The 14408-nt window shown below is 39.0% G+C and overlaps 1 gene segment (V, D, J or C); it reads left to right on the top strand.

The window, feature by feature from the left end:
- Positions 1-3784: 3784 nt before the first annotated feature.
- On the top strand, positions 3785-13552 carry LOC119264814 (the record flags this gene model as incomplete). The annotated part of the segment is given in 3 exon segments: positions 3785-3947; positions 4126-4464; positions 13548-13552. Coding segments are annotated over 3 exon segments (507 nt in total), but the record flags the coding sequence as incomplete, so codon positions are not given.
- Between the last annotated feature and the right edge of the window lie 856 nt (positions 13553-14408).

The following is a 14408-nucleotide window of genomic DNA, read 5'->3' as shown; positions in this document are numbered from 1 at the left end:
TTCGATTTTTTTTATTTTCTTTCAACAAACAATTGAATTCGTTTTATTTTACAAACCATAAATAGTACTTAGGCTTGGTGGTCAAACAAGTGTCGAGCCACGACAAAATCAACATAGTTTTAATAATTATCTAGAAAACAAATGTGACTCTTCTAAATTTACGGCTGAGTAAATCATCTAAATGTGTACCACATCCAAACAGTATCTGTCTCCATCAACACAGCACAGTCGTGAGTACCAGCATCACAGAGGCTGAGGTTTCACACTGTGTTCTCCTGCAGACGCACAGAGTACTGAACACTGCAGAGTCACAGAGTCTCCTGGATGAACTGCCTGATCTGATAAGATTGGCCACGCCTGATTCAGAGGACTGGTAGTATTGATGCTGTCAATATGAAGAAGGCCGTGGTCATTTGATTTCCATGGAAACTGTGAGTCTGATGGAAGATTTATATCTTCTTTCAGGAAGTATGGAAATCGCTTTTGTATTAACATTGAATTGCTCAGTGTAAGTTGATTATTACAGGGAAATATGGTGGACCAAGGTAATATATAATCATATGTGTGCGCTGCACATAGATAAGATGTGGTAAATATATTCTTCAGTAAAAATAATATAGTGACCATAATTATATTGTGGCCTCAAAGCATTCTGGGGTCCTATTAAGTTACAATGTCTTCATCATGTTACTTTGGGTTAGGCAGAGGTGGCTAGTTACGTGCTACATTTACTCTGTACAGTTACTTAAGTAACTTTTTAAACAAACTGTATTTTAAAGAGTTTTTAAAAAAGAGATTATTACATTTGTAAATATTTTTTAATTCAATGCACATTTTGTTTGTTATGTTCATACACATCTTAAATAGCTCCCTTCACCAATCAAAATCATCTTGCACAACTCCGTTCACCAATCAGAAGCATCTTACGTGACTTCATTTGACCAATCAAATGCACTCATATGTATACTGAAAACTACAGGTACCTAGTCATTAGCAGCCGTGGGCTCTGCGGAACCACTGATTTCAGCTCGTTGTTTGACTGTGATGGCTCAAACAGACAACATATGGAAGGAGAGCATCCTTGGCCTCATATCCAGACAACGTTTTTCTCTACCGGCTACCAAAATCAGTAGTTATGTCATGCACTGCCTTCTCGGCCAGTTTAAAATATGTGTACCTTTCAGCTTTCAAGAACTCGACATCCAACTTGAGAAAACATGTTGCAGTAAGTAATGGCTTTGGCTAATGGGGTGTGGAGGAGTTAACAGATAGCTAACTGTGGCAGGTGGCTAACTAGCGAGCAAGGAGTATTATGCAGGACGCTGATGTTAAAAGCTGTTTTATTTTAGTAGTGATTATATTAGTCATTTTAATAGTGACCACTGCACACAAAATGCCAAAGCTTTCTCTAGCTGGCATTTTTTTTTAAACGGGCCTTTGTAATGAGTTGGATTTCAACCCTGAAGCCTAATTTGAAACTTTTTCTTCAACAGAGGGTTCATCCCAACAAACTGAAGACATATTCTCATTTAGCCTTCTATGAAGAATGCCAAGGGGACAAACGCATTTTCCCTCTCTGTCCCAAACGTAATGCAAGCCACGGTAGATAAGTTGCTGTTTAATTTTATTTGTGAAGGCACTCAACCCTTTTATATGGTTGAACTACCATCATTCAAAAGAATGGTACAAACGTTGCAGCCTCAGTGTACAGTCATGACAAGGAAAACCTTATGCTTGAAGATGCAAGAAGCTGCCCAGACAATGAAGAGAGCAATCATCAAAAAAATGTCTGTAAGACAGCATAGTTACTTGGGTGTCACCTGTCACTGGATTGACCCGACCTCTTTAGAGAGGAACTCGCTTGCCCTGTAGACGCCTGAAAGGTACACACACCTATGATGTTCTTGCTTCTGCATTTGAGGAAATACAGAGTACCACATCAAGGAGAAGATCACCAGGACAACTACAGATAGTGGTTCAAACTTCCTGAAGGTATTTCGAGTGTATGGGGAGGAAACAGAAGAAGTCACTGATGAACAGCAGGGAGATGTCAGCATTCCTGATGATGAGTCAGAAGATGAAAATGATTTAGAAGTGGAATAAAAAGATGTGTTTTGTTCACTTGGCATTTAAAAGCCAAAGCATAAGATCCAAGAATTTGAACTTACTGTAGTGGATTTGTAATTACTTTATTCACATTATTTATGTTCTTAAAGATTTCATTTATTACTATCTGTTGTTTTAAAAGGGTATAGGAATTTGTCCTTATTAGAGTTTGCACATAGCTTTACATTTTACAGCTTATTACAGTAGTTTGAAGGGAAAATATGTTTTGGACATTTTTGTTTGGTGTTTGTATGTGATAAGTAAAGCTATGATTTTGCAGTTCTATTATGATTATTCAATGAATTTGGCAAAGTAACTCTGCACTTGAGTAGTCTTTTGGTAAATACTTTCTTACTTTTACTTAAGTAGTAATTTTAACTACTTTTACTTAACAATAGTTTACGTAACAATACTTTTACTTGACTTTGGTTTTTGGCTACTCTACCGACCTCTGGTTACATGTTACTAAGTTTTTTGGGCTCTTATTTTGGTGGGGGATACCGCCTATGTGTGCACATGTGCAGCAAGAAAGAGCAAACAATAAGCGAGTGAGCTAACAGTGAGAGAGAATGCGGCTTTGCTTGTACTCTGCCAATAGAAGTTCCTAATAACGCTGTGTAATGGGTCCAAACTCAGTGTGGTCTACACTTCTTCTGAGAATCCCTGCTTTACAGTATCCTGCAAATCTTTTACTTTCTTAATTCAGATTTTCATACATTAAGTCTGATTCTTTAGTTTAGTTGATGACGGCTTGCATCCCAGCAGTAGTGATTTGCATATTAAGCTCAAAATGTATGCCTGTTGATGTGAGTGGATGGTGCACAACTTCCTGTTATCTGATCCAATCAGCTTTCAGCACAGTATTATAAAGCTGCTCTTGTAGACGTTTTAAGTACAGAGTGAGACCTACAACTCAGACGTTTGACTTTGTCCTTCAAAAACTGTGAGTAAATAAAAACAATTTTTAATAAAATACATTTATTTTGGTTCACAGTACATGAAATGGCATACCACTACATTTACAAACCGTTTTTACTATATACTGCATTACTGTTCACACAGCATTTTGTAACCTGTTTTGAATATATATTTATATATATATATATATATATATATATATATATATATATATATATATGTGTGTGTGTGTTTATTTAATTTTTTTTCTTTTTTCAGGAGAACTTCGCAATGATTTGACTGCATTGGGTACTGTACAAGTATATGTTTTTCAACATTAATGAAATGTTTGTTTAAAGTACTCAGTAAATTATTATTTTATGTATTATCTTTTTTTTTTTTTTAAGGCGGCACAGTAAATGAAGACATTTTTTCCAGGATACATTATCTGAAGAGTTCAGCAATGATTCCATTGTATGTAATTGCTTTGCTTTCAACACCATTAGGTACGGTTTAGGTTTTTCAACATTAGTTTAGTATTTGATTAGAGTTTTGGTGAGTTTTCATTAGATTTCTTTTTTCTTTTTTTTAAGGGGCCACAGTAAATGAAGACATTATCTCTCTAGAAAGGCTGAAGTTCATTCATCTTGGGGATAAAATTAATCTGACTTGTTCGTTTTCATCCACTGATGCATCAGCAGCTGCCTGGTTCAAAGAGACTCGAGGAGAAAAGCCCCTTCTTTTTGCTACTGCTTTTCGCTCTACACCTGTAGCCTTTCATAATGGCTTTAATAAGAACGGCCGGTATAGAGCAATAAGAGAACGCAGCAGTTTTATTCTGAATATCTTAGACGCAGAACCATCAGATTCAGCAACATACTACTGTGCAGTTGTGGATTATTCAAACCTTGGATTAGGAGCTTGCACAGTTTTAGTCCTTAAAGGTATGTCCTAGTCTCTTCATCATTACATTTATGAGTCTACATTTTCTGTGCTATAGGTTTGTTTATTCCCATCAATTTCAAAGCTGCCCGCAGCTTCCTACACTGCAAAACCCTTAAATAATAGACTGAAACATCTTGAAATTCCTACTCAAAAATCACAATCTTTTTCCCTTTTTAGGCAGATTTTCTGTTCTCCAGCCTCCTGTATCAGATCCTGTTGAACTGGGAGGAGATACAACTTTGCAGTGTTCAATACTCACAGATGCGTCTGCAGGAGATCACAGTGTGTACTGGTTCAGACATGGATCAGGAGAATCCCATCCAGGAATCATTTACACTCATGGAAACAGGAGTGATGAGTGTAAGAAAAGCTCTGAGACTGATTCTCCTACACAGAGCTGTGTCTACAAACTCCCCAAGAGAAACCTCAGCCTCTCTGATGCTGGAACTTACTACTGTGCTGTGCTCATGTGTGGAGAGATCATCTTTGGGAGTGGAACTAAACTGGACTTTGAAGGTAAGAGCAGATATTTTCAATTTCCTAAAGCATCAAGCCCTAAAAAATTTATTATGCATTTTCTGCCACATTATAAAAAATTATAAAAATACTAAAAAATATATCACAATATCACAAATTCTGAAATCACTGATCACCGTGTTCAGTAAAATTAACTAAATGTTGCAGATAAATGCCAGAAATGATTCTTTTATTAGACTAGATTCAAGATTAGATTCAGCTTTATTGTCATTGTGCAGATACAAGTACAGAGCCAACAATATGCAGTTAGCATCTAACCAGAAGTGCAAAATACAGTATCATTTACATATAAAATACATATGGACAGTATCGTAGTAAATAAATATAGATATGCAAATATCTACAGTACAGTAATTGTTACAGTAATTGTTGGTGCAAATATGAACAGTGCAGTAATAATTGTAATAATAATAATTTATGATGCTACAACTAGACATGTTCATAGATTTCAACAAAGTAGTTGAAAAAAGTTGGCAGCTGTCCTGAATATTGAGTGTCTTTAATGATGAAGAGCAAAAAAGAACATACATTTCTGTATAATAATAATAATAACAATAATAACAACAATTATTATTATCATCATTATTATTATCCATCCATCCATCCATCCATCCATCATCTTCCGCTTCTCCGGGGTTCGGGTCGCGGGGACAGCATCCTGAGCAATGAAGCCCAGACCTCCCTTTCCCCAGCCACTTCCACTAGCTCCCTGGGAGGGATTCCGAGGCGCTCCCAGGCCAGCTGGGCGATATAGTCACGCCAGCGTGTCCTGGGTCTTCCCCGGGGTCTCCTCCCCGGTGGACTTGCCTGTGACACCTCCCAAGGGAGGCGTCCAGGAGGCATCCTAACAAGATGCCCGAACCACCTCAACTGGCTCCTCTCGACGTGAAGAAGCAGCGGCTCTACTCCGAACTCATTTCAGCCGCTTGTATTCGCGATCTCGTTCTTTCGGTCATTACCCAAAGCTCATGACCATAGGTGAGGGTGGGAACGTAGATCGACCAGTAAATCGAGAGCCTTGCCTTATGGCTCAGCTCTTTCTTTACCACAACAGAAAACAGAAAACAGTAAAGAGCCCGCATCACTGCTGACCCAGCACCAATCCGCCTGTCAATCTCCCGCTCCCTTGTACCATCACTCGTGAACAAGACCCCAAGATACTTAAACTCCTCCACTTGAGGCAAGAGCTCATCCCCGACCCAGAGAGGGCTCTCCACCCTTTCCCGCGTGAGAACCATGGCCTCAGATTTGGAGGTACTGATCCTCATCCCGGCCGCTTCACACTCGGCTGCAAACCGATCCAGTGAAAGCTGAAGTTCACGGCCTGATGTCCCCAATAGGACCACATCATCTGCAAACAGCAGCGATGTGACCCTGAGGTCACCAAACCGGACACCCTCCATCCCCTGACTGCGCCTAGAAATTCTATCCATAAAAATTATGAATAGAATCGGTGACAAAGGGCAGCCCTGACGGAGTCCAACTCTCACTGGGAAAAAGTCTGACTTACTGCCGGCCATGCGAACCAAGCTCCTGCTTTGTTTGTACAGGGCCTGAATGGCTCATAGCAAAGAGCCATGTACCCCGTACTCCCGAAGCACCTCCCACAGAATACCCCGGGGAACACAGTCGAATGCCTTCTCCAAATCCACAAAGCACATGTGGACTGGTTGGGCAAACTCCCATGAACCCTCAAGAATTCTGGAGAGGGTAAAGAGTTGGTCCAGTGTTCCACGACCAGGGCGGAACCCGCACTGCTCCTCCTGAATCCAAGGTTCGACTATAAGCCGGACTCTCTTCTCCAGTACCCTTGCATAGACCTTACCAGGGAGGCTGAGGAGTGTGATTCCCCCATTATTATTATTATTATTATTATTATTATTATTATTATTATTATTATTATTGTTATAGCTATGTTTATACTTTGAATATTCACTGAAGCAAATTATTAAAATCTGCTTATTTATTTGTTTGTTTGTTATTCATAGAGACAAATATTTTGAACTCTACTATTGTTGTGTTAGCCGTGTCAAACGTCATATGTCTGAGTGTGGCTCTATACCTATGCAGAAAGCATAAAGGTAGGTTTTACTTTAAGACTGATTATTGCTTGACTTTTGTTGTAAAGAAGGTGAGAATTTTGCAATCAGTTTAACACTATAATACGTTTTTGTGTTGCTTGTTTTTTTATGAACCTGCTGAAGGTCACACATTTCAAGCTCATCAGGTGAATGTTCCACTTTCTTTGAACTTTTCCAATGAATTCAAGCAATAATTTCACACTTTGCTCAGCTACATTTAGCACTAAAGCATATTAAAGACAGTCTCTTTCTACAGGCTGCATGTGATGAAGCTTTCAACTTGGCAGCAGGAAGTTTCAACAGTGAACCGCAGCACATTAAAGAGGCGGATGTGCAGTCTCTGGTCATTTATTACCAACAAAACTGAACTTTCTAAGCTTATAAAACTCTCCCTTCGGTTGCTAATGCAGTGTTTCCTGATTGAGGCCTTACAGTTTTTCTAACTGTGCTATTTTTCTATTTGTAAAGCTACTAGTTATTGATCATTTTTGCTATACTCTTAAAAATGACCATTAATAAAAGATAAATAATTTTACATACATTTTAAAATCCTGTTTGCATGTGTTTGTGAAAGACAAGGAACAAACGATGATGCTTCTGAGGAAGCTAAACGAACCTCTAATCCCTGAGAAGACTTTGACACTGATCACCTGCAAGCTGATGTAAGGTGGTGCTTGTAAGTGCGGGGAGTCAGAGGGAGCTTGTTAACTGTGCTTTATAAAGGCTTTACCAGGAGGCGTCACTAACGCTGTCTGATGGATTCAGAATACTATCAGACTTAACAATTATTATAATCTATAATCAAAATTCATGTAACAAATGTTCCAAGAAGGAAATAATTCACATAAGAACAGTGTTTTTACAACCACAGTCAAGAACTTGAAAATATAAAGCAAGAGATTAACATGTACAGATGCTAAACACAGCAACACAAGATAGAGGTGCAGATGATGAATAGCAGCTAGAGACAAGTCTGAGTTTAGGATGACCAGTGTTGAGTAGTAACAAACAGTACACAGTTTGGAAGTATGCAAAATCACATCACAGCTAGATTTTCGATTAAAATTTTCGATTAAAATGTTTGATTTAGTGGATCTGTCATCAAACTGTTTGGATGAAAATCTTATCTGTCATTATTCTTACCCTGAACTCACAAATAAACATTAAGATCAAAAGCTCCTTTTAGTCTACAAGATATGCAGCGTAGCTTTTTAAAAGAAGCTGGACAGCTCAGTCAGACAAAGCTCTCCTTCATTTTCATAGTGGATACATTAGGAAGGAAACTGAAACGTGTTGGCATGTTATTTTTGCTTTTATGATGTTACTTATTAGTTTAGTGTTCATTTTCTTTCCACATTCCCAGTATTTAACAGTATTCAGTACTTCAGTAGTGCAGCACAGTATCACGTTGGGCCTTTATGGCAATAAAATGAGGAACCAGTGAAGTAAATATACATTTTAATTATGTATAAACACAGTGTAAGACTTTTATAATAAACTTTGATTACACTCTTTAGGTGCTGCTAGTTTTCTTTCTCTCTTTCTTCTAAGCTCTTTTTACATGTTACTTTCATTATGTATTTTATTTGTTTTATTGTTCTTAACCCAATGTGTCCTGGGGATTGATTTTATGTACAGCACTTTGGTCAACTTAGGTTGTGTTTAGAGTGCTTTATAAATAAATTCTTACATGCTTACTTATTTACTCTTTAAGTAGTTTGAAGGATTATGTTACTGATTGCATTTTTCGTCATGTTAATTATAAATATAGCAGTGCGCTTTTTAAGTGGTCTGCACAACAACACTGACACTGACAGCATGATGTTAAAGCAGGAAAGGTCCATAAAGAAGTAGAGGAACAATCTGAAATGGTGTAGACTCTCTTGTGTGATCCTGTCTGATTACTCTCTGATTACTACTACATAAAAGATTACATACATAGTAATACATAATAATAATACATAATACATAGTAATTATTCACTTTGTTTAATTTATTCAGAAATGTCTGTGCTATATATATATATATATATATATATATATATATATATATATGTGCCCTGAGGGAGAAGCGCCTTAGAAAATGTGTGTGTGTGTGTGTGTGTGTGTGTGTGTGTATGTATACAAAGATAAGGCAGACCATTATGTCCAGTAAGACTGACATGGTAGTGGTGTGTTAGTGTGTGGCGTGCAGGCATGAGTGGATCAGACACAGCAGTGCTGCTGGCGTTTTTAAGTAAATTAAAATTTACATTACCATTACAATGTATTGATACCATAACAGACAAAATGTGTGAGGAGACAACATGCAACCATGAAATCTTTATTCTGAAACAGAACTAAACTGGACTTTGTAAGTAAGATAGTTTGTATCCCTTAAAACATCAAGCCTTAAAAGTGTGACATAATTTTATTGAAATAATATTTTCTGTTTGAAAGATACTATTATGACACTACATTCATCATGCAAAAATTCTACAGATGTCAGCTAATAAATAGGAGACTGAAAAATAAAAGGTATTTTCAGAAGAACGATTCCATGAGTGAGTGAAAAGGGAATTGTGATGATGAAATGTCACAGATCAGTAATAAGTAAAAATCAAAGCAAAATCCAGGCCGTGGGAGGAGTTTGGTGAAGCCATGAAAAAAGACTTTTGTTCGGCTTCAAGGAGGTTCTGGAAACAAGGAGGTCCTGGAAGTTCTGGATAAGCGGTCGGGGTTGCTGTGCCCAAGCTATATTCGGCAGGGGTGGAGAAACTCTGACTTCAAATGAGGATGTTGTCGGTTGGTGGAAGGAGCACTTTGAAGAACTCCTTAATCCAGGAGACATGCCTCCCTCATGGGAGTCAGGGCTGGAGGCTTCTCCCTGGTGGAGGTCACTGTGGTAGCTCTTCAGTGGCAAGGCACCAGGGTTGGATGAGATTTGTCCCAAGATGCTTAAGGCTCTGGATATTGTGGGGCTCTTGTGGGTGACACGCCTCTGCAATATTGCACAGACCTCAGGAACAGTACCCTTGGACTGGCAGACTGGGGTGGTGGTCCCTACTTTAAGGAAGGGGACCGGAGGGTGTGTGCCAACTATCGGGGTTTCACATTGCTCAGCCACCCTGGGAAAGTCTGTGCCAAAGTGTTGGAAAGAAGAGTCTGACCGATAGTTGAACCTCAGATTGAGGAGGAACAATTCCGTCCCAAACCACAGAACAATAGACTAGTTTTTTACCCTCTCACAGATTGTTGCGGGAACATGGGAGTTTGCCAACCCAGTCTACATGTGTTTTGTGGATTTGGAGAAGGCTTACGACCGTGTTCCCTGAGATATCTTGTGGGAGGTCCTCCGGGAGTATGGGGTGCTGGGGCTACTACTCCGGGCCATTCGATCTCTGTATTCCCAGAGTGAGAGCTGTGTTCGTGTACTCGGCATTAAATCAGACCCTTTCAGTGTTAGCGTTTGTGCCCTGTCTTCACTCTTGTTCGTGATATTCATGGGCTGGGTGTCAAGGCGAAGACACGGTGAGGAGGGCACTATGTGTGGAGGCCGGAGGGTGGCATCCCTGCTATTTGCAGACAATGTTGCTCTTTTGGCTGGATCACATGGATGCCTCCTGTGCTCACTGGAGCGGTTTGCAGCTGAGTGTGAAGTGGTTGGTATGCGGATCAGCATCTCCAAATATGAGTCTATGGTCTTAGCCCAGAAAAGGATGGCATGCCCACTCCAGGTAAGGTGGTAAGGACTTGCCCAAGGTGGAGGAGTTTAAGTATCTCAGGGTCTTGTTCATTAGTGATGAGATGAAGAATACATTAACAACAACAACGATGATGATGATGATGATGATGATGAAGTATGCTGAGGCCTTAAGGAAACATTATTATGGCAGGGGAGACCAAGTGCCTCAATGATCTAGCATTATCACAAGACCTACTAAGGCTGTGACATATAAGAAGAGGGTAGCAAAATTGGAGACCATTTTAAACAATTCTGTCTACTCCCCATGGCAAAATACACAAGAGGCTGTGAGGAAAAATATGGTATTATGCCTTTCTGTGTGATATATTCTCTATTCTAGTGTTGTAACAGCTGCACTCTTGCACATACAAAACAGCAGATGCTTCCTGTTGTCTTTGTGTTTTCGAAGTGCAGAGTGTTCCAGATAAGGAGAAAACGAAGCCTCACTAGAGCCAATTGAGTAAGCTAATCGATCCTGCTGGCCAAAGGCTGCTGTGTCAGTAGTTAATTGGCTCAGCTCCAGTGGCTGGGCAGGCTTCATGCAGCCTTATAGGAGATATGGGGCTATGTGAAGCTCAGAGTTCTTTGATTTGTCTATGCAGTTGAACACCACTTTCTGTAAGACTCTCAATAAATATTTCTTTATTTCATCTCAGTTATCTCAGTGGGTCACATCTTTGAATTTCCATTCAAAGAGCACTCAAAGGTGCTCTAGGAGGTGCTTTTGGGGATCTTTTCTGCCAAGTGCTTTCTGACTACATAATGAAGCAAGCTACCTTGCTGTAAGTCTCTCACAACAAAAAATAATTTTCCATACCAACAATAAGGTACATACTACACACTGCTGTGTTTTTGCACATGTTAATGTTTTTAACATACATGTTAATGTTCTTTCACATTCACTACAATATCTAACAATCTGCACACTACAGTATGCTTGTAACGCTGGGGAGCGATGATGAGGTGGATGCACACGCTGAGAGAAGGGAGATTTATTAAGGGTAAATCCATCATCAGGGTAAAGACAGTCCAGGGTCAATGAGCCAACATGGAGAGAACAAGGGACAGACATAATGAAAATGAACACTGGGGAAACACACAACGGAGGCCAGAAGAACAACGCTTAACAAAACACCACAGGAGAATACACTACACAAGAATACAAAGACCAGCAACAAACCAGGACAAACACAGGGCTTAAATACAACAGGGATAACAAGGGTTAACAAGACACAGGTGGTAAACACAGGTGGTTACAATCAGGGGCAGAGTCTGAAAACAAAGGGGCAGGACCAGGAAGAAACAAAAACACATGAACAGGACTGGGAGGTAAACACAAGTACATGGAGAGGACTGGGAGGAGTCAATCGTGACAATGTTAAATATGCAAATTGATGTTACTTTCTGCAATTTGTCTTTGCACTGTGTATCTGTCTATCTGTATAAAATGCTCACTCCAAATTGATTATTGATGGATTATTGAGAAACTAAACTGCCACCACATTGTGTTTCATGTTTACCTAAAATTTTCTCTTCTTTAAATTTACATTTATATTGTACATTTTTCATATATTACTAGTTAGCAGAGCTGTTAACAGTAGTGGTTAGAATGTTGAGCTCTAAACCACTGCTCTGAGTGGTTATAGCCCAATTCAGCTTCCTGTTATGAGAGCCAATCAGGTTTTGTAGTTAGTAGTTTTATGTACAGTATGCATGTGTCACCTTCATCTCAAAAGATTACTCCCATTCTTCACAAACTGCAAGTGAACTAATAGAATCAACGTCATTCTAATATCAGATGATTATATATGGACATATACATGTTTGTTGTTTGTTGTGCTTTCATAGCATAACCAAATGTTTTTGTCCTCCTCTTTAGATTCTTGTCTAGGAGAGCTTTAGCTTGAAGTGTTTGGCAATGATTCCATTTTATATGACTGTTTTGGTCTCGACAGCTTTAGGTACTGTGTAAGCTTTTTTCATCTTTTTTATTCATATTGTGTACCTTGGAAAACATGGATTACTAAATTGTCTAATGCACAGCATTCTGTATTTTTTTTAGGTGGCACCTCACAAATAGACATTGCATGTTTAGATGGGCTGAAGGTCCTTCAGGACAGGGATAATATTAGTCTGACTTGTTCTTTTTCATATTTTGATGCATCAGTGATTGCCTGGTTCAAAGAGACTCCAGGAGAAAAGCCTCTTCTAATTGCTTCTGCTTTTGGCTCTGCTCCAGAATATCACAATGATTTTGACAAGAGCGGCAGATTTAATGCATTGAGAGAACAAAGCAGTTTTACTCTGAGTATCTCAAATGCAACAACATCTGATTCAGCCACATATTACTGTTCTATTGCATATTATACAGATATTGCATTATTAGGATGTACAGTTTTAGTCCTTGAAGGAGGCTACACAATAAAACAATGTTACATTCAGCCAATAAACAGTAGTTCTGTATTAAAATGTGCAGATGTCTGTCCTCTGCAGAAGATGTTTTAACTTATTTTCAAATAGAAAATCAACAAAAGATCTGACCAGAGGCACCCAAACATTTGCTTATGACTGCACATGATTAGTATTAATTACTATAAACTAGTGGTGTCAAATTTATCATGTTATTAACTATTAACATGATAAATTAACATCACTGTCTTTTAATGCCTTCAAATTATCCATGTAATCATCCAGCCTGAAGTTGAGCTGCTCATATATTGTAACTTGTCCTCATTGAGTCCTTGACTGTAACCCTCTACTTTAACTGAAAAACTATTAATAGTTTAATATTAATATTAATAGGGATGGCTCTCTTGATAACAGCAAAGAGTTTTCTATCTATTATCATGCTGTAAATTGCTTATTGCTGAAGTTCATTGAGTTTGAAGCATCATCACAAACAAATCCTAACTGCTAGTGCAGCAATACCTGTAATATCATTAACATCACCAGAAGACATATTCAGCAGACTAACACTGGACATTGTTCACTGGATAGCTAGATTTCTAGGTGGATAAATCAACCAGTATCAAAATAACAAAAGCAATAGCAAGTGAAAAGCCCCGGTTACCCACAATATAAGACATTAGTGATAGAAGAGGAACACGCTACTACCATTGACTATACATCTGATATCATGTATACACTCTTTTATGGAACATGCATTGTTGCTCTCACTCGGTATCAGTGATGAAAATTAGAAATTGCATTTGCTTTATTTTTGTTTTCATTCTGTGTTCACATGTTCTTCATGTTCAGGTTGAATCCAGCCTGCATTAGGAGGAACCCAGGGCCAACCGCACCAGCATATGGTCTCACAAGGGGTCTGAGGATCTCATCTCGGTACCTAATGGCAGTCAGGCTACCTCTGGCGAGCACATGGAGGGCTGTGCGGCCCTCCAAAGAAATGCCACCCCACACCATTACTGACCCACTGCCAAACCGGTCATGCTGAAGGATGTTGCAGGCAGCAGATCGCTCTCCACGGCATCTCCAGACTCTGTCACGTCTGTCATGTGCTCAGTGTGAACCTGCTTTCATCTGTGAAGAGCACAGGGCGCCAGTGGCGAATTTGCCAATCCTGGTGCAAATGCCAAGCGTCCTGCATGGTGTTGGGCTGTGAGCACAACCTCCATCTGTGGACGTCAGGCCCTCATACCATCCTCATGGAGTCGGTTTCTAACTGATTGTGCAGACACATGCACATTTGTGGCCTGCTGGAGGTCATTTTGCAGGGCTCTGGCAGTTCTCTTTGCTCTTTGTGTGTAAATATGTGTAGTTTCAGAATACATACAATTTCGCTGGTTCATTAATCATTTTTAGTGTTTTTCAGTTAAGTATCATGATTGTACCATATTCAGTTGCAGCTATGTTTAGAAACTTTCTCTATAAACCCCCTATTGACATTTGGCTTTTTACCTTATTCTTCTACTTAAGAGAGTTCAGTTATTACAAGGTGTAAATGTGCTCCTTTACTCTGGGAAAGAGACTGTAGTGTACCTTTTATATAACGCAATAAAACATACAGAAATGGATATATTTAATTAAATGTATTAAACACAAATCATTCGCAATTTGTTAACGCTAAAATATATAATATTGTTGAAATATTTTATGAGA

Source organism: Pygocentrus nattereri, chromosome 2 (genome assembly GCF_015220715.1).
Source record: "Pygocentrus nattereri isolate fPygNat1 chromosome 2, fPygNat1.pri, whole genome shotgun sequence".
In the NCBI taxonomy this organism is placed as follows: Eukaryota; Metazoa; Chordata; class Actinopteri; order Characiformes; family Serrasalmidae; genus Pygocentrus; species Pygocentrus nattereri.
The sequence above is the reverse complement of the archived record's forward strand: the minus strand, read 5'-3'. Positions and strand labels throughout refer to the sequence as shown.